At 32.5% G+C, this 22,696-nt stretch overlaps 1 protein-coding gene across 1 annotated transcript; it reads right to left on the bottom strand.

Annotated features, from left to right (window-relative positions):
* Positions 1–3,447: 3,447 nt before the first annotated feature.
* Positions 3,448–7,165, bottom strand: LOC149249373 (putative pectinesterase 15). Its single transcript, XM_089456224.1, has 5 exons — positions 6,256–7,165; positions 5,645–5,816; positions 5,320–5,526; positions 4,246–4,490; positions 3,448–3,815 (listed from the first exon to the last, which is right to left on the bottom strand). Exons 1-5 carry the CDS (start codon positions 6,579–6,581, stop codon positions 3,665–3,667), a joined length of 1,101 nt encoding a protein of 366 aa, XP_089312350.1. The 5' UTR covers positions 6,582–7,165; the 3' UTR covers positions 3,448–3,664.
* Positions 7,166–22,696: the final 15,531 nt, after the last annotated feature.

The following is a 22,696-nucleotide window of genomic DNA, read 5'->3' as shown; positions in this document are numbered from 1 at the left end:
CCCCCCAAAAAAAATGTTATGCCAACATCAACACTTTTTGTTTTCAAAGTGTTTTTTGCACAAAAAATTTGGCTTTTATTGGCTTCTACTACCATTTTTTAAAAATGTTGAAAATTTACCTCAAAAAAAAAAATGTTATTCCAGCATTAATACTTTTCATTTTCAAGCTAATTTTCATGTTTTTTGGCTAGAGTTCTTGTTTTGAGTTTATATTTACCATTTGATAGTTTACATTGTTCTCATTACTACGGTTCCATTAATCACATAGGTGGTGTCATATGCATAGCCTCCAACTCAAGGGTAAGCTAGATATTAGTGTTGGGGGCTTGTTGCTACTAGGGTGGGGCTGATTTTTTACGAATTTGAAGATATGCACAAAGGGACATTATGCCAACCAAAGGGGCAGTATACCAAGCAAAGGCGTGTTGCACCAAGTAAAGGGATGATGCGGCAAGTAAATAGACAAGGTGGCAAGCGATGGGGAGACACTACACAAAGACACAACACACAAGCATTGTGTAGAAGAGACGAGGATAATGCGTAATGTCCAAGGATTGATGACTTGTAACTAACTCTAGTTATATTTTTTAGTATCCAATTGGAAGTTAGCGCGGTGCTATGTGGAACACACTATCAAAGGTTGTAAGAAGAAAGAGAAATTAGTGATTTTTGGAGTTTTTTTGAGCTTTTTAAATCTCTTTAGTTTCATCTTTTGAGTCTATCCCATTGAGCCTTAGTTTTAATAGGATGCCTAAGGTGATTGTATGTCATGTAAAGATCTTATTTCCAAGAGGAATTAGTGGAATGAATGTGCAAATTCATCCTCTATGAGTCTTCCATCTTGTGTCTAATGCACTCTTTAGCTTGTGAATGTAATAGTGAATGGATCTTTAGACAAATGTTTGATGCTTGTAGGTTAGATTGCTTCCACTTAAGCATGTAATTCTAATTTGAATGTTCCCGCAATTCCTACAAGCATCTTGGATGAGACCTTCTCTTATCTTTGGGCATTCAAAACGTTGATGCTTATTAAGTATTTGTTAGCTAAATTAATAGAGGCCTAGGTCCAAAAGCCTACACCAAGAGAGAGAAATTTTGAGGTTGAAATAAGAGTGCCCTTCTAATTGTAAATGTCTCATCCTAACACATACAAAGACTATATATCTCTCGTATATGGGAAAATATAGTAATTCCACATACTTGTGGTACTCAAGTATAACCACACACATTTTACCTATATTTCTTCATGAGATTTTCCCATTGAAGTTTTACTTCATGTTCATGTACCAACCATGATAAACCTCTATACATTAGAACTTGCTCAATCTCATCCAAACTAAGGACAAGCATGAAAAAATATTTTCCGTACATGTATTTGGTGGATCTATTCCAAACTAGGAATGAAAACTTTTTGTTAATGTCTCAAGGCTCTCACAATTTTTTTTTTACCATTTTTTACCATTTAAACACAACCATATGTGGATCTAAATTCAAGACATCTAAAATAAACTTCCAAATGTTGAATCCAATTATCTTCATGCTTCCACTAAATACTAGGATCATGTGTTTTCTCTCCTAACTAGGATTTTAGGATAACATGGGTGTCATCTAATTTAGGGTTTTTTCCTTGTGTATTTTCATATTGTGGCTAAATCATAAATTTCATTTGCAAACTAGATATCCTTCCAGATCAATGTTAATTTGATTGCATCTAGCATCATTGACCTTATATCGACCTCTTGTGTTCACCATTAATCGTCCTTGTTGGCGACCTTTTCAATTAGTCAGAAGAACTTGCACCTCCACTAATATACATCATTCATGACATCAATAATTTCTTTTCAATTTCCAAGCAAAAGGGGATGCACAGGCTCAGCAAGGTTTCATATCCTATATGCAAAATTACATTGAACCACTAGAGATCCACACACTAGAACAAAAGGAAAATGAGGCCCTTACAGAAAATGGAACGAGGAGTACAAAGAGACCCCATGTTTATGAAAGATCAGACTCAAACAAGGAATCCCTTTCAAAGATTACAGGTTGCAAGCTAGCAATGGTCAGTTGGTCCAAATACAAGGGGATAGAAGAAAATGTAGAAAAGGAAATGCAAGAAAGATAAGTTAAGTGATTATTATCACACTTAACTTCAGTGTTTCATAATGTATTTGTCTTCTTCTTCTTCCAAATTTTCTTATGTTCTAAAGCCGAGAGGTGTAATTTTCATAATGCTTTTTAGCATATGCAAATTGTAATTTTGTTGCATTGTTTCGTGATGAAGAAAATTATAGTGTTTTTCTTCATATATATAAAAAGAAAAAAAAAAAGATTATTTTCAATTAAATTTACATATTTAATTTTTTCAAGAATAAATTGACTTAAAATTAATTACCAATTTAAGCTAACTAATACATTAAATGAAGAAAATTACAAATGTTTTTACGTAGAAAAAAGAAAAAGAAAAAAGAAAGTTTATTTTCAATTAAATTTACATATTTAATTTTTTCAAAAATAAATTGACTTAGAATTAATTACCAATTTAAGCTAATTATATTTTACTAAATTAATACTAATACATTGAATGATTAAATGTTTTTGGCCCATAAAACATTAATATTAAATTTAACAACAACAAAAAACCAAGAGTCTATGTCGTAATGTGCATCACTAATGACAATCATGATTTGGTTTCCCACTTGGTGCCTAAGAGGTGGGTTTTCATTAGATGGCTAGTGCTAAAATGTATTACACTAATGACAATAGCGTTTTGGATTTCATTGGGAGCTTAAGAACAATAGCATTTTGGATTTCATTGGGAGCTTAAGACATGGGCTTTCATTAGATCTCATTATTCTCAAAGATAATTCGGTTTCTATTTAGATTTTGAAAATTAAATTCATTTACAAATTAGAACATAATTTACCAAAAATAAATTTACCTATGAATTTCATATTTCATATTTCATATACTTGCTGTAATAATGATTATATATTGATGTTTTCTTATAATTTATATGAAAAACTATAACATAAAATCAGAAGATTTACTTTAGCGCTCATATTAATAAAATATAATAAATACGAAATAAAAATTCACTTTATTAACTTAAAAAATACATATACACAAATCCTTTGTATTAAATTATTAAATTATATTTAATTTATAAAAGTATCCAACCAGTAAACCTATCCTATTTACACAATTTGCACTGAATTTTTTGCTATTACAACTTCAATGTCTCTCAAATTGCGATTGCCTTAAGCTTCTCAGAAATGGGCTTAACTTCTGATACAAAATGTTGGTTCATACATTGCAATTGCCTTATGCTTCTTAAAAGTTATGGTTAACTGTGATATGAAAAATTTTATTACTATTTTACTATTTTGAGCTATGTTTATTACCTGGGTTAGGATTAAAAAACTTAATGTAGTTTGAAAGGCAAAAGGATTTAATCTAAGACAAAATCTATTTCATTTGCAAAGAGTTTTATGATAGTAAATTCTAAAATCGAAAGAGATATTGTTGCAGGTACATTTAGTAACACCCAACAAAATCATTCAAAATAGCAAGATCCATCAAATTACAGGATTTCATCTGTAAACAGTGGATGTACATTTTTAGTAACGGGGGTTGAAAACTTAGAGGACCTCTCATTTCCCATTATTCAGTATTCTTGAAGCCACTGAGTTGCATCTATGAAGCTTAAATCCAAATATGGTTGGACTTCTGTGGTTGTTAGTTTCTGAGACCATTTCACTCGGTCCTTATTGTTTGCACCTGGACCGTAGCACTGATATTCCCCATAGACAACGCTCCTTTTCAACACAAAAAAGCCATTACAGTTATACCTTGGAAAGAAGGGAAGCACAATTAAATCATTTCACAAAATGTGAGAATATTACTAATATCTGTGCTTGTTGGGCTGGCATACTGCCCAACCTAGACCATTTTTTAAAATAAAATTATGAATTAAGGAACTTATTGAATTAAGGCTTATTGATCCATATCAAATTTTTGAAGATTTTTTTGGGAAAATCACATAGAGAAACTTTTGTCGACGCGTTTCGAACCAACCAGTGTTCAACTTGTCCTGACGATGAACCACACTGGTTGGTTTGAAATGCGTCGACAAAAATTTCTCTATGTGATTTTCACCGAAGAATCTTCAAAAATTAAAGAACTTCTTATATCCAAAAAAACAACTGATAATAATGTTCGAGTGTGGAAGTGGAGATTAAAACCTACCCATGCCTCTCAACCAAACCCCAATCATCCCATCCTTGCGGGACGATGATGTTGGCCATGTAAGTGTAAGCGAAGATAACGCGAGAATAAGCACCCCATGCTCGCCCTAAGAAAACTTGTCCTGTCCCAGTGATTTTGCAAGCAATGAAAACAAAACCACCTTGGTCATCTGGGCTGGCTCGGTTTTGTGCAGTTATGGATCCTGACAAATATCTACTATCAGCCTTGGCATACAGTTCACATCCCTGAATACAGGTAACAAATTTTCAATTTTAATCAGTAAACTATCACAAATCCATCTAAACCCAATTCAGGTTTGACATATTCCATATAAAGAGAGGCTGCTGTTTTTTATACTCAACTACATCATTCAATCTAAGGCTGTTTTTTAATTTCACAGACTTTCTAAAAGAAGAAAATACTGTTTGACTATTTCTTTTCTCAATAGTATCTCAAAAAAGCAAGTCTGTAAGATTGGGATAGAGCATTAAATTTGGTGGGAGTTCATGATAATAAGTTTGGGCCGAATTCATGTGGTTAGTTCAAGTGGTTAAATGCTATGAATTACAAGTATGAGGTTACCGGTCAAGTACTTGGGCTGGTTGTCTCTGTGGCAATTATTAGACCTCCTTCGATGTCCTTGTTGAGTTAGGTTGCCAAATTGCAATATGCAAAATACCATCCTCATTCTAAAAATTAGGCAAAGGCTCAGAAGATTTCCCCAGAATATGCAACCTATTGGAAAAAAAATAAGCATGGGTTTGTTTTTTAGCATATCTTTTACAAGCTTTGGGTTCAAGTCCCTGGGCCCCTGGGCTCGCTGCCTCTGTGGCAATTAGTGGACCTCACTGGATGTCCCTGTTGATTTAAGTTACCAAAACTGCAACCAGCCTGTTTACCCCAGATACAATCCTCATTCTGAAAATGAGGGAAAGTGACGAAAAGATTTCCCCTCAATGGGTTTTTTCGGTTCATCTTTAAAACTCTGGGTAAGAATTGAAATAGTAAATGTCCCGAGAGTTTTGATCTGGGAAAAATTAGAGGGTTTCCATAAGAGAAGGACACAAAATATACCTTATATGTGGACTGCCCATGGCCAAAGATGAAATCAATGGAGCCTTCAATGTAACAATTCCTGAAGTAATGTCTCCCTTGGTAATCAAAGAGGGTGTCCTGCGCTCCTTTAAACCCACATTGATAGAAGGCAGCCATGTCTCCTGCCAGCAGAGCAGCCACTGCCTGTTTGCCATTGGCTCCGGGCGGTGCTGGAGGGGCATTATTCTGTAAATGTCAACAAAACAGAACAGATCAGAACATTGAAAAGCCCAGACGCGGACTAAACCACATCATCATACAAACAGCTTTCAGATTTAACACATTGGGCATTAGCTGTAATTACCCAAAATCCTACACCCTTGGCAGTGAAATTGGGGGCAAAGGATGAGAAAGCGGCACTGTCAGCAGTACTCCCATCTGCATCAGCAGCTAAGTCCCACATTATGATAGAGGACTCTCTTCCACTTCCCTGAAACATGATGTTTGGTTTGTTGTAGGGTATTACTACCTTCTCTCTGTCAACATTCAAGAAATGTATGGTTAAAGACCCTTTCTAAATTTGAAAGGCCTCCATCAAACAATAGAGTAAAATGTAGCATGTATATCTGTACTCGGGATACTCTGTAGGTAAAATATAATGTAACATGTATATCTGTACTCGGGATACTCTGTAGGTAAAATATAACAATTTTATCTGTATTAAGGACACCTTTTAGGATCTCTGGAATAGAGTAAAAATTCACAATAAAATTTGTTCAAATTTCTTGCCATTTATACCTCAAGACTGTCTCTGCTACTCCACAAGTTACAATAATATTGGTCAACAAATTTTTTGCCATTTACCTTGGCACTATCTCTACTGCTCAACTTTTGAAGATATGAAATACTCTTAACATAACTATCTATATAAATTATTATAATGTTTGTTATATAAACCTTTTACATTTTATATACCTGTAAACTCCTTCATTGATTTGAATATAAATCCACTCCGGATTATCGACAGGAACAGCATCCACTGCAGCCTGCACTGTCTGAAAGTTCCCATGGCCCGAACTATCAACCACCATGTAATGGGACACAGGTATCTTCGAATCCAACTGCCACATTCTGCCATCAGATCTGCGTCTCTGTCTTGAACCTGTCCTGTGTACCCAATTTTCAAAATCGCTTTGATGAAAACCACCTAACCCCATCACAGTTATCTGGGAATTCAGGCTGCATTGTAATAGATAGACCAATGCAGTCACAGAAAGGCATGAGCAGAAGAAGAACTGCATTTCAATATGTGAATAGCAGAGAACTTCAGCAACAGGAAGGAATGGAATGAAATGGACCAAACAGAAAAATGGCAGGAGGCAGAGCTACAAAGCCTTTTTCTTGCTCAAGTATAGAAACAGTTAGAAGATTCTTGTTCAAGTATAGAATTAGTTAGAAGAGGATAGTGGAAAAGAGCACAACGAAACATGAGCAGGTTAGTTACTCGTTATGATTTCTCGTAATTTGAAGCTGGGCAGTTGAAGTAGAATACAAATAAACAATGCGAAGAAGTATCTCATCAAATCCAAATGCAATGCCGAGGAGAAATGCAGGGGATATGGCCCGGTAATCATTCTTACCCATAAAATTTATTTAATGTATATAAATAAACAATCTGTTTGGCCCAAACAACAAAACTCAGGCACATGCCCGCTGGTGATAATTCAGAATAGCTTGGCGTGGAAAAACAGACCAGATGATTTCAGTCAGCCTCAAACGACGCGCGTGCCAAGCTGAGTTTCTTGCGAGTAAATATATTTGAGCTCAGAGTTCCCTTGCTGGCAACTGTTTCAGCTTTGGATTCCTTTGGTAACGTATTTGGTAAACTAACCATTACTTCTCGACATGGTGGTTAGTCTTTGTTTAATGTCGGAAGCCAAAATAAGTTTTCCGACACTATTAAAATATTATATTAAAGTGTTTAAAAAAGTAAGTTTATCCGTTGTAATTTTTTCAAAGGATTTGGTTAATATTTGTTAGGGTTAAAAATATAAATATATTTATATTCGATCTTGATTTCAAAATGTTTATTAAAATTTGTTTAAATTTTTAACTCTTTAAAATTATACTGATTTAGGAAGTATGTTTTTTTTGCACAAGGTAAAAATGGTAAAGTAAATTAAGTGATTTTTTATTTCCTTTTTTAATACTGATGCCTATCCCTATCATCATTATTTACTTAATATATTTTTATTTCTTTAAATTTATAATATTTTTTTCTCATTTTAATATTAAAATTTTTATTATTATTATTATTATTATAAATACAATTATATAAATAAAAGGTTGGTAAATATCCAAAAAATTATAAAAATTAACTACATTATAATTTGATTTAAAATTATATTAATTATTAAGAATTAATATACAAATTAAACATATATATATTTTTAACTTTTTCTTAATATGTAACAAGATTCTTAACTACAAAGAAAAAAATACATAAATACTTTAAAAATAACTATCATCATTTGATTTGTGAATACTACTAATAATATTCTAAAATATTTTAAAAAACTATATCTTTATTATCTACCTAATAATTATTAATAATTAAATTAAAATTATATAAATCATTTTCCAAATTTAATATAACAATCACCACTATTTAAAATTACATTAAATTATCTAATAAATAATCACACCATATTATTTATAAATAAGAGTAGAGTAATAAAAACTTAACCAAAAAACACTTTTATCAATATATGCCTTCTCATTAAGGCATTCCTCTAATTTATTAATGAAGATGTGGGATACATTATTCACCTACATGGTCCTTTGGTAAACTCTAAAAGGATCACGAATAATGCAAAGTTGGTTTAATTGTCACATGGAACCTAATCAAAACAACATTGAAATTTTCACTAATGTTATTGCAAAAAAAAATTATGGGATGTTCCTAATATGCTAAAATTTTATGATAACCTACTCTATCCCCTTACAAAGCATTTATTATTAGATTAGACATATACTTCACATGTTTCTAACCATTAAGATATACATAGTTTTAAATGATTGACCATACAAAATTAGCAATTGTTCTAGAAAGTGTAAAGAGAGACAGATAGAGTATTAAATCGAAAGAATTATATTTTGGTTTAAAATAATAAATATTCTAATAAATTTATTTTTTTTAATGATTTACATTCATATACATCTAGAACCAACCTAGTATCCATATCAAATAAATATTATGAAAACAATTTATAATTAAAATTCTTATCAATTAAATGAAATACAATTTTCAACAAAATTTTCATTAAAAAAAATCAAATTTGTGGTATTTCCAGCTCTGACAACTAGCTTCATCTTTTGAGCAAATCATAACATGATTCATTGGAACAAAGTATGCTTTTAAGGTTGGTGGTTAAATTGCTTAAGTAGTTGAAGTTGGATTTTGCTTTCACGGTTTCATATTCCATTTACTAAATTTAATTGGACTTTACTAAACTTGATTTCTTGTAAGAGGAATGTAGAACATATTGCCAATTATCATTGTCACAATCAGTAGTAAGATCAAATGATTGCATTTAACTAACTATATATATATATATATATATATATATATATATATATATATATATATATATATATATATATATATATATATATAGTCTATATATATATATAGTCATATTATTGATTTTATTTTTTTAAATGAAATAAAAACGACAACATTTCATTGTAAGTGCATGTTGTTTGACTCATACATTACTTTCTCTCTTCATTTTTTTCCATGTCATTCTCAATATCCTAACTTGGGAAGCCTCATTAATAGTATTGAGGATGATTGTGTTTGCCAAAATTAATTAAGTACATGGTTCATTGAGGTGTAGCAATGAATATATTCTGAATATGAATGAAGTGGTTGTTGTGGATATTCATCTAGTTGGTTCAACAGAGATAGAACATAATTCTTGAGCCATTAAACATTAGAAATCAATTACATGCAATCTCTATTGCCAATGCATTGAATACATGTGGTACCTCAATGTTGTTAACTTCTGAGTATATCTCTTTTTGGAGGGGAAACCAAACTTGGCTGCCAATTTCAATCATGTGAGAAACATAGTGTTTATCATGACACTCATTGTGTTTTTTCTAGGTTCAAGAGATGATCTCCTCAACTTATTGATGAACTCTTTATTCCACAACTTTAACACAAAAGTATGAGAAAAAGCTATTGTGCAAACCAAAGTCTAGTTACAAACTTTTGGATTCGGTGCGGAGGTAGAATGTTGTCTCTTGGACTGTTATGATCGTAGCATGTGTGCGCCATGGGATTCGTAAGGAAGCCATGAAAGCTTTCTATGAAATGCAGAGAACATGTATTCAACTGAATAAGTTCACTTTCACAAGATTTCTTCCTGCCTGTGCCAACATAGTGGGGATGAAACATGGCAGGGAAGTCAATGAAGTTGTAATTAAAAGTGGGCTTCAGTCAAATGTGTTTGTTGGGAGTGCCCTAGTGGATATGTATGTTAAAGGTGGGAGTATTGAGGATGCACTCAAAGTATTTGACAAAATGCATGAACAAAATGTGGTCTCTTGGAATGCCATGATGAATGGGTATGTACAACCATGACTTGTTGATAAGGCATTTGAGCTCTTTGAAAAGATGCCCAAGAGGAGTGTTGTGTCATGGACTACGATGGTGGCTGGCTATGTCTAGAATGGTTTCATTGACAATGTGATGAAACTTTTTCAGGAAATGTTGAAATGTATGTGTGTCATGGACATCGATGATTGCAGGATATATGTAGAGGGGGAACCTTTATGAAGCCCTAGAAATTGTTTGAGAAAATGTTGGAATGAGATGTTATTTCATGGACTGTAGTGATTCTTGGTTTGCACAAAATGGGTATGTTAATGAGGCCTTCAATCCCTTTAAGAAAACGCCTCAGAAGGATGTGTTCCCATGTAATGCGATGATTGCAACGTTTGCGCAGAATGGTTGTTTCGAAGAGGCCCTAAAGCTATTTCAAGATATGCATAGGATAAGCGTCAAGCTAGACTCTGACACATTCGCAAGTGTTCTCTCATCCCGTGCAAGCTTGGCATCCTTGGGTTGTGGGAAACATATCCATGGAGGCATAATTAAAAGTGGATTTGAGCATAATATATTTGTGGAAAGTGCACTTGTAGACATGTATGCCAAATGTGGGGTTATAAATAATGCGTGTAAAGTGTTTGATGAAATGCCTGCCAGGATGTGGTCTCATGGAATGCAATGATTGTGGGATATGCCATACAGGGTGTGGGAAGGAGGCTTTGTGTCTTTTTGAACAAATGAAGCACTATGGCTTGAAGCCAAACCATGTGTCCCTTGTTGGCATTATGTCTACATGTGTCATGCAGGCCTAGTTGACAATGCTTGGCAATACTTTCATAGCATGAACATGAAAACTAAAAAAGTTAAGGTAGAGTTCTATATTTACAAATCGTTTGAAGACTAATTCCATACGCATTGGCAGACAATGAGATCGGTAAGGGGAAAAAAAGGTGTCGTGGTGATTAATGGGTTCATCAAATGGAAAAAAATATTGGAATGGTGAGCAATGAGATTGCTAAATTAAGTGGAATATCCGGTGTGGACAGGGATCAATGAATGAGAAAAACAAAATATATCGAACAAGAAAACATATGTTGAACAATGAAATGTCAGAGTGTTTAGGCAACCCCAAAGTCTTTAAAAAAACCTTATTAGATGATTAAAAACATATTGAGAGGTAATCGTCAAATCCCTAAAAAAAAAAAACAAAACATTAAATTATGAGTATATGATTTGTGAATTTTAATATATTTACAAATTAATAATAATGCAAATTTTGAAGATAAACGTTTCAATTCAGCAATGAGTAGTGGGACCCATGAGGTGAAAAATATAAAAAGATATGTTGAGGTGAGTAGTGGGATTTCTAAATGAAAAAAATGTGTTAAACCGTGAACAAAAGAATTGCTCAATTACGTAGAAACTATAATCGTTCTTGATAGGGATCAGTGAATGACAAAAAGGACAAAAACCACATTGAATAAGAAAATATGTGGTGAGTGGTAAAATCACATATGCTTCTATCCGATGTTGACTGGAAGGATACTAAACACAACAAAAATTTGGGCAACCCCAACCCCAAAGTATGAATAAAACAAATTAAACGTAAAAATGGTGAGTTGTGAAATCGTTAAACGAAAAAAATAAAACAAAAATCAATTTGAGTGGAGTTGCGGTTGACTATATTACCTCTTGATGGGGAGGTGATCAAGAATTAAATGCACATGTATCAAGAGTGATTGGAACCCTCAAGTCTAAAACCATTGTTTTTGTTGGACACATGAAACGCACTACGTGAGAGTTAATAATATCACACCTATTTCATTCTCCCAACATCAACCTCGCGAATGCGAAGGCGAATTTGCTTTCCCAACATCGTGTCTCAAACTTCGTCAAAGCATTCATCGCATCACCTCTTCAGCAAGAACACCACCAGCGCTATTCTATTTTTGATAAATCTCCTAGTCAAACCAGCAGCCCCAACAAAGTGTAATTAAATTCAGTGAACCTACATAACTTAACTAATTTTAGCGGTAGATAGATGTCATGGGCACAACGAAAAGGTGAGGTGAATTGATTCAAAAGGAAGGCATATCGGCCTAATAATGTAAAGGATGTTATATCTTAGACTAAAATAAAGTTATCAATTTAATGAGAATTGTAATCTCAAAACGAGAACTCTAGTCGAAAAAATCCCTTTCTTTTGCAAAGAAAAAACATGAGAACGCACTCTGAAAATGAAAAGTGTTGATGTTATATCAACATTTTATTTTATTTTATTATTTTTAATTTGAGTTAAAAATCCTTTTTTTTTAACAATGTCATTAAAAACTAAAATTTGTGTGCAATAAACATGAAAAAACACCCAGAAATCGAAAATTTTTGATATTGCATCAACACTTTTTTTTGGTTTAAAATTCCAACATTTTTAGCAATTTGATTAAAAAAAGCATGACTTTGAAAAGCATTATAATTCAAACAATTTTCGATGATAGAATTAAATATAAAATACTATGAATCGAAAAAACCTAAAAATTCTAGCAATTTTCAACCATAACGTTAAAGATAAATATCATAACTCCAAAAAAGCTTAATATTTTGATGTTTTTCAACTATGACATTAACGATAAAATATTATGACTTTGAAAAACCTCAAATTTTCAACATTTTTCAGCGATGGAATTAAAACCAAATATCATGACTAAAAAAACCCTTAAAAATGAATACATAAATCAAAGAGTTGTTATACCAAGAGTAATTTTTTTTAATGCAAAAAATATAGCTCTTTTAAAATTTTAGCCTAAGACAACTTGACATATTGCACCAAAAATTTAAAATCAACCATCAAATTGACACATAGTGGGGGAAAAGTTGACCTATTGCAATGAAAACTTAAAAATCAACAATGAAATTGAAACACAATAGGGGTGGAATCGATCCATGAAAGAAAAATAAATAAAAACAACTATCAAATTGATGCATAGTGGGATTTGGTTACTAATTGATCATTGACAGGACCCTTGCAACCAAATAAAAAAGGTAATAAATAAATAAAAAAAATTAAAATTAAAACAAAAACAAAAAATAAGAAATAATATATATAAAAAATTAAAAATTAAAAATAAAACAAAAAATTAAAAATAAGAAATATATATATATATATATATATATATATATATATATATAAGAAAAAGAAAGAAAAAATAATAATAATTATTAAAAAAAAACCGAAAGAAAAAATTGAAGCATAAAAAATATAAATATAAAACAAAAATAACTCATTAAAGAGGAATTCAAACATAGAAAAAAAATTGAAAAAGAAACAACAAAAAAATCATCTCTCATATGTTTTGTCAAACGCTTTACATGTAAATATTTCTTCAAATACTTCGTATAAAACCAAGTAGTCCTTTTCAAGTAGACATTTTGTCAAAGATTTTGATGAAATCAAATAAGAAACATTTATTTGATTCCACTTGTAAGATACTAGCTAAAATGTATCACTCAATCATGCATCTCTTGATTTATGTCTGTGAGGTATTCTATCAAATAGTTTGTATGAAAACTAAATAAAACATATTTAACACATTTCTTCAAATGATTTGCATGTAAATAGGCATAGATCAACTACATTAGTACTATCATACAACAATGATAACGTAAAACAATACTATCCCCATCCACAAAATAACATTTTCATTGGGGCATTTCATCAAACAATTTGTATGCAATGAATCATTAAACAATTTAGGCATTTCTTCAAATACTTTTCATGCAAACTAATATAGCAACTTCCATAGGGAATATCTCCAAAGTTATAATAGTCCAAGTTTTGGAAACTGAACCAGGTAGTCAGTAGGAGTTCCCCTCATGATGGTCCAAGTTTCAGCCTCTAGAACCTCCCAAATGAAAATATATAGTAGAATTTCCAACATGACCTATTTGATGCATGATTTTAGGAGCATATAGAAAGTTTGGCTTCATCTTATCATATCTCCTAAATTATCATTACCCAATATATAAATATTGGATCCAATGATCAACGAGATTTTCCCTCACTAAGGTTTAAGTTTCAACTTCTTGAACCTCACAAAAGAAAAGTTATAGCAGAAATTCCAACATGACATATTTAACGCATGATTTTAGGAGCATCAAGGAAGCTCGACTTCTTCTAATCATATCTCCTAAAATATCACAACCCGCGATTTGGAAGTTGGACTAGATGATCAATAAAATTTCCCTTCACCATGGTCTAAGTTTAAGCTTCTAGAACCTCCCAAAAGAAAAGTCATAACATAAATGCCAACATGACATGCTTAAAAATGCATTTAGGAAGCCCAACTTCCTCAACCACTGTTGTTACAAAATTTAATATATTTTAAAACCTACAGCTAAATAGTATAACAACTACAACCATGATAAATTTGCTAAATGGTAAATGCATGCACATATAAACATTCTGAAAAGACAAATTAAATAACCATGCATGCCATTGAACCATCTATGCTAGAAATATTGTTAACACAAAAATAAATATTTATCTATTGGAGGAAGAAAAAATACTGAAAACTAAAGTAGGGTGAGCCATGTTCTACACTTCCATAGGCTTAGTTGTGTTGCAATTTTTCTTATAGCTGGCCACCCCTATGCCTGATCTTTATGTTGCAAGAGAAAAAATAAAATAATGGATTTAGCACATTGTTTTTAGACTAGGTTTAACACAAAAAGTGAAGGCCGCTCTCCTTCATACAGGAAAACCCACTCTCTGTCACATAGGTTGTTACTCGGAACCCTTAACCAGTCACAAAGTCTAAACCTCTCTAGGTTCCACCATCATTTCTCTTTCCAAATCAAATTTTTGAATGAGAGAATATGAGAGAAAAGCTACGGAGAAAATAAGGAAAAAAACCATTCATGGTTTCTCCTTCTTATTTTTATATTCACACATTGACCCTTCATCTTCCCAATCTTTTTCTATAATCTTGTTAGGAATACCAACCATCACATCAAGGGAAAATAATATTTATTCAAGCAAGGCTAGGATTTCTCCCACCCCACCTTGCATTTTTTCCTCCCTAGTCAATTTTTCCCATTCCCAAATGTTGGAGTTGTAACTAGTTTCGGTCTTCATAAATATATTTTATCATTGATGTATTTATTTTAGCATGTTCTTCATGCAAAAGAAAAAAGTATTTGTATCATGTCTCATTTGGACATTTAAAAGGAAGAAAGAAAATTGATTTTTAAAAAGGCATATTTTAGTGTCTCTAAGTTGACCAAGTTGGCCCTTCAGAAGACGAGTCAGTCTACCCAAAGGACGTGTCCTTTCGCATGAAAAAAACTATATATTAACATCTACACTCCATCACTTGACAAGCAATTCAGATTTCACCTGTGGAAGAAAAATTCATACATTTGAGGCAAAAATTTCTTTGTGGTATATAAACTATTTGAGGCACCAATCTTCTATGGTATGAAAGTTATTTGAGGCACCAGTCACTCCGTGATACAAACATGTGACAGTCTCTCTGTGATATGAACCTGTGACAGTCTCTTTGTGATATGAACATCTGATGGTCTCTCTGATGCGAACCTATGATATTCTCTTAGTGATACAAGCCTATGACAGTGTCGTTGTGATGTAATATTGCGATAGATATTTCCATGATGTGAAGTATCCCTATGTGAGCCTATGATAGATGTAATGGTTTGAGGCAAAAGGAGAATTATGGCTTGTGACAGAACGTGAACATGGAAGAGTTTGGAGGGATGACTTGGTACTTGGTCACTGGTTAGTTTGACTTGGATTTCTCTTGTTGATGTGAGATTCTATAAGGAAAGGATTGATGGATTTTCCCTTTGTGGGTTTTTCCCTAGCCTCTGGCCTAACTTCTAGTGTTTATTATCTCTTGTACACTCTAATATCTATTTGTATGGATAAATTATTAATGTGTAATTGCTTAATGACTTAAAATAAATGAAGTAAATATTGATATCACTCACAAGTAATTATCGTGATTGAAATTCTAGTTTGGAAATTAATTTCCAACATGGTATCAGAGCTTACTATTAAATATGAGTCTCCTCAAATGGACGAATCTTCTAAGTCTTAGTTATAGTTTCAATACTTGATGTATAAGCTGGAAAAACCTTAGAAGATCGTAAAATGATTGAAGAATTAGAAGGTCAAAAGACTATTCAAGATACAATTTTATTCTTCGTCTCATTTGTGTTGAAGATAGGCTGTGTGACCTCAAACCTTGAAATAGGCTAAACTTTGTCTACTATATTTTTCATATTTTAAGTATGAAGTCCTAGCATAGCTCAGAGATCTGAATCATATTTTAGAGGTCAATTTTATCCTTAGAAAAATTCCTAGGCCGAAAACTTCAAATAATCTCTATCTAAGTCAAAGAAGGTCAAAATCTGAAAGGAGTTGCAGAGACTGTCAATTAAGCCAAAGATAAAATCTCAAAACTATTATAGTGGCAAAAAATATTCACATTGAACCTTAGTTTGAGGACTGGAAAATATCAATCTTCTATATGTTAAAGCCCTTACCATCATGTCTTGGATCAATGTTCCAATAGAGGTGTTTTATCCATGAACGAAGATTCTTAAAGAAAATAAAGGCCTCACAAAAGGAAACTTTAAGCCATGTAGAGAGATTTATTATTGATATGATGACTCCTCTCCTTGTTATGTCTTTGATAAAGTTCAAATAAATATGTTAATAGTGTCAAGAAAAATCACATTTTGTTTTGTGAAGTAGGATATAAAATCTTCATAGGAAAGAAAATGCAAGAGATTAGCAAAATATTATAACAAATATGAGGTTGTCACTTAAAATGATATATGTATGATCATTTTACTCTTATATCTCAAACAGTTCTGGAGCCAATATCAAGTATAAGTCTAAGTTGTAATATGACTTTTGAAGCTATGATTATATTAGTATATCGTGCCCTTTTAAGTAAACCAATGACATGGAATCGTTCTCTTGCAACCACATGGTACAAAATCCTAGATCTATTATGACATATCTCCAATGGTATCCAAAAGAGTATCATAACTTGAAGGGTTGTTTTGAATGTCATTTTGTTCTTGTTGTTCAAAATATGTTTTACATTTAATGGTTGTCTAGAAATAAACTCCCTTTGAAATTTGTATTGTTAATCAAGATCTAATATCAAAAGGTGTGAAGGTATTATGGATAATCTACAGGGTTTGTTGAAGAATTTGTGAGCTGAGTTCTTCTTTGTGATTGAAGAAGGGAAATAAGTCACTCACAAAGACTTGGAATGATATATACATGTGAAAGCCTTTGTAACTTTTAAGTTTTGAGGACTGACTTGCAAATAGTATGCAAGGTTGAGTATCATATATCTAGGGTTTGAACAAGAAAAAATTCTAGGGTATATGAATAAAAACCCTAGGATTGGACATTTCCACTAAAGGTAGAAAAATATAGAAATGGATAACGTCATTATGATATGAATGAATCTGATTGAAAATGGATACAAGGAGTTCAAAGGTATAGAGGGAGTTTTCATTCTTCTCCAATGATAAGTGTCTTATATCTCTCATTCGTGGTTATTACTGATATTGTTATTATTAGATAGTCTCTTTTCTTTAAATTCTTTGATTATAAATTATTCTTCCATGGCCTCCTAATGAGGATTTTAGGTACACAATGAAGGCTACAAAATCCTTGACAATAGATGGAGGATCAAACAAAATTTGTAAGAAAGAGACTCTCTGTGATGAGAGATATTATAATAAAGAAAATCTAGATAAAATGGGAGAAAAATTCCCTTGATTAATGACAAAGAATGATTGGTTGGGAAGAAGTACTAAGCAAATAATTACGTCAAGAAGAAGTCCATGAAGGTACGTCTTTTCAAGTACACTTCTATTGAAGGTTTATTGTATTCATGATTTCTTCTATCACATCTGATAGATGAAGACATCGTCTTCCTTAATGAAAGAATAAGTGTACATAAAAGCTACCTCAATCTTGGGAGGTTTATGAAGAAGTCCTATGCTTGTGAAGTAAAGCTCCTCAGAGATTGATGGATCAAGGAACCCTTGTCTCTGGCTTTCGAATTTGAGGATCTTGACTTGGTAGCTAATAGCATAAGTGACAAATCATGATTTCCAATTAGGCTAATTGATGATGAATCAAGTGAAGGAAGTATATCAATTTATAATTGAGCCAAGGAATATAGCTCAACATGATGAAGTACCAACATGGTATAATTGATCATGGCATAGTCAAAGAAGCACAACTGTAGGGCAAGGAATGTTGAAAACATATTGATTTTGTATATCGCTTCTAATTAGGCTCTGATCTTGTGGATGAGAAGGAACTAAGACATCTTTTGCACTCGATGGACAAGATGTAAAGCATCTTGGCTCCGAAAAATGTTTGATGGACTCTTTGATGACGTGTTAGACTTGACCATGATACTTTATAAATATGATCATAGAACTTGGTTTTTGAAAGGTTGAAGCGCATTATGATTCAAGAGTATGATGGAGATAAGCTACAAAAAAATCTCCACAATTAAACAGGTAGCTAATGTAAGGGAAGTATGAGTACTTCTAAGACAAGCTTGGGCTTAAGGATTTCTCAACCCAGGTTGAGAGGGAGTGAGGTTGGACACATAGTTCTCCTTATGTCATGTACTTTGACAAGGAATGAGAGTCGTAAGTAAAATACATGGACAAGGATAAGGAGAGTGATGGATTTTATAAGCATATCGGACATACATTCTTGAGTCATGTATTGTGGCAGATTAGGATTGATACCCTAAGTCAAGTACATGGACTTGGATAAAGAATGGTCCGGTGGAATGACATTTCCTTGAGAAAAATGGTCTTGTGGAGGACATACTCTAGTAATCCTAGGTGGAGTATGTGCCTTAGAGAGGCATTTTGGTTTCCTATTGAATGCCTCCCAACATTGTGCTTTGATCTAGTGGAGAGATAGAGCTTACTTGTCAAGGTCTTGGTAATATGACAGTGTTGGTTATGATGTTGATGCTTATCAATCTGGATCCTTTCTTATAGAAGTCTTCAACTTGAGAATATTCCGATGAGTCATTATGAATAACTCCCTAGTTAATAGGGAGTGTTGGAATTGTAACTAGGTTCAGTCTTCATAAATATGTTTTATTAGCAATGTACATATTTTAGCATGTTCTTCATGCCAAAAGAAAAAAAGGTTGTATCATGTCCCATTTGGACATTTAAAATAAGAAAGAAAATTGATTTTTAAAAAGGAATATTTTAGTGTCTCCAAGTTAACCAAGTTGGTCCTCCAAAAGACAAGTCATCTTGCCCAACGGATATGTCCCTTCACATGAATGAACAACTATATATTGGAATCTACACTCCATCACTTGACAATCAATTCAGACTTCACTTGTGTAAGAGAATTCAAACATCCTAGGAAAAACTACTCTATGGTATACAAATTGTTTGAGCCATTAATATTCTATGGTATGCAAGCTATTTAAGGAACGAATCTCTCTATGATACAAACTTGTGGCAATCTCTCTGTGATACGAACCTGTGACAATATCTCTATGATAAAAACCTATGACAGTTTCTCTATGATACGAACTATGACACTCTCTTTGTGATACAGACTATGACAATCTCTCTGTGATACGAATTGTGATAGTCTCTCTATGATGCAAGCCTACGATAGATCTTTTGTGATGTGATGTCTCTCTATGCGAGCTTGTGACAAATGTAATGGTTTGAGGAAAAAGAAGATTTATGGCTTGTGACATAACAAGAACATGGAAGAGTTTGGAGGGCTGACTTGGTACTTGGATCATGGTTAGTTTGATTTGGATTAATGTTGTTGATGAAATATTATATAAGGAAAGGAATGGTGGGTTTTCCCCTTGTGGGTTTTTCCCTGGCCTCTAGCCTAATTTCTAGTGTTTCTTGTCTCTTATGCACTCTAATCTCTATTTGTATGGCTAGCTAATGTGTAATTTCTTGATGACTTAAATTAAATGAATTAAATGCTAGGATTAGTCACAAGTAATTATCATGATCTGAAATTCCAATTTGCAAACTAATTTCCAACACCCAAGCCATCACGATCTGTTGGCTGATCCCTTCCTTCATCTCTAGAATTTTTTCTTAACAAAATAGAATAGTACATCATAAAATAAAGTTTAGTGCACAATAAAAATCATGGTAACCTAATATTAAAAGTATTTAATTACCTTAAAAATTTTAGGGAAATTAAAAGGGGGTGTCACAATCCTCTCCCCATTAAAGGAACATCATACTTGGTGTTCCAATATCTAAAAATTCATTCAATGCAGAAGAAGTGATATGCCACTTTCATATAAGCAACAATATTTAAGTCCTCAGTTTCCACTTTTAGCAATGCCATTAATTTATCATAGTCTAGTTACATCTAGACTTCCTGACATTCCATCATATTCCTAGGTGGTTGTTTGTTTCTTTATAATACTTCCATTGGGAACAAGTTCAACTCATTGTTTTCTTGAACACACCCAATGCATTGATGATCGCAATGAGTATGTACATGAATTTTTTAAAACCAAATCATTAAAGTCCCCCATTCCTTGTAGTCACACACTTTCCAAGTTTAGGCATCCCCTTCTCTGCCTCCATAGTCTCTCAAGTGATCCATTCCTTGGCAAGAATTTTTTGCATAGGAAGAGTCTCGAGACTTATGGAATCTTAAAACCAAGGAAACGATATTTCTTTCTCTAAATAGAACAACACATTTGTCATAACATAACTAACGGTTATCAATGCATGTTATAGGGTTCTAGTGTCACTATAACGGCCTTGTCCCTAGGATTTTTAGCTTCACAACCATAATCTATCCTTTCTAGATAGATCATCATCTCACTTATATCACAAGAATACAATTTCCATGCGATTAATCATAATAGTTTAAATCAAATATTATTCCTTTGTCTTTTCTTTTCCAAACTTGCTTTATTTGGAATTATATTTTGTAAATATGATATTCTTCTCATGATGTTTGCCTCTTGCATATGGTAGTACTCAACCTTCAATATCATAACTAAGTCCATTTCAATTGCAATTTGTACTTTCAATCAACCAAATAGTGGCAAGTGTTCATACATCAAATATTTCCATTGCAAAATTTATAGCATCTCCTTAAGTGATCTCATAATTATTATATGCATAACAATTCAGTCACTTTCAATTGATTTAAAAATAAACTAAAATGAAGCTATCATTGCACTATTTATTTGCATCACAATCATTCTAAGTATTGCATAATGCATTCAAAAATTTATTCCAACAACCAAAGGATAAAAAATGAATGATATATATCTCTAAATTCATAAGTGATTAGCTTCCACTTTCCTTTGCAGAATGAGAGATTCATGCCACTCATTCCACTACTCAAAAATTCCTCAAAATGATTAATAATTATTTCTTTTCATGACATTCAATCATGCAATTGATTGTTTCATACAAGCATGCATGCACTAATGTAACAAGCATATGTGCTATAATGATTCATAATATGAGTGTCATGACCAAATCATGCCATAGTAACTCATAGATGCATCACAAAGATTCTAGAAATCTTTACACATTGAAGGCTTCTTGCCTTTGTCATAATCCATTAGGTATTAATGACAAACTTGCTTTCATATGTCAATAATTCCATACAATTTTCACATTAACTAGGAAAAACCAATCCTTCAATCACATGTACCAAAAAATCAACATTATATGATAGAATCACTTTTATCAAGCTTATAAACTATTGGGATAATACTCATGGACTCAGGAACACAATTACAATCTCTACGTTTGCTTCATATATCCCACTTTTTCATGCATTTTCTCAATGCATTACTAAACTAATTTTATCTCATGAGTGTATTATCCATTAATTTAATCTGTGTTCAACATGGAAACTCAATGCATGTACACGTCATTAATATTTTACTAAACCATTTTGTGTTAACAATTTTTTTCCTTAATCACACCCCTTCTTGGGCATTCATGCAATACATGCATTAATTTGAAAGCAAAAGATATCAAATTCAGTTGAAAGGAATTCTTACCCAATTCCTTTACCTTTTTACCTTTGCTTGCTACTCACCCTACTTACTTGGATACCATCACATGCATTCTTAGCTAAGATATTTTCAAGGAATTTAGTTGGCTTCTTTGAATATTTGATTTTTCAACTTTCAACAACCCCAAAAATAATCTCAACCTCACATATTAATCATAGCTTTATCATTTCATCTTCTTACACACAAGTTTCAATGAATACTTTTAAAGGGTATTTGCACTATGTATCCAACGTACACATTCAAACAATGTAATCAATCATGCACCCAAACATGTGGATATACATCTTGTAATGCATGTGTCACACTTGCACATATTCCATGCTATTCATACACATTTATTTTTAAATTTAATTTTAGCCTCTCTTGTTTTTAATCATTCACATGACAAGTCTCATAAGCATAAGAATAAGCATGATACTTTTTTTCATGTGGTAGTTAACAACGAGAGAATAACATTGCACACTTTCCATATGAGAATTCCATGTGACATGGAATTCATTAGGTAACCTTACTATACCCAAAACATAGCAAGTACCAATTTATTTTCATAAATAAAATATATTGGCCAAACACAATTTTTAGTTAAGGGAAACTCCCTTACTAAGCCATCTTCATAGTATTAACTTCATTATCTATCTAGTTCATATTGACTCATTCAAGCCCTCCTTGATTGATC

Source organism: Pinus tabuliformis, chromosome 7 (genome assembly GCF_031772625.1).
Source record: "Pinus tabuliformis cultivar Carrire ecotype Pingquan chromosome 7, CPIR1, whole genome shotgun sequence".
Taxonomy (NCBI): domain Eukaryota; kingdom Viridiplantae; phylum Streptophyta; class Pinopsida; order Pinales; family Pinaceae; genus Pinus; species Pinus tabuliformis.
This window is presented reverse-complemented; position numbering and strand designations above follow the sequence as displayed.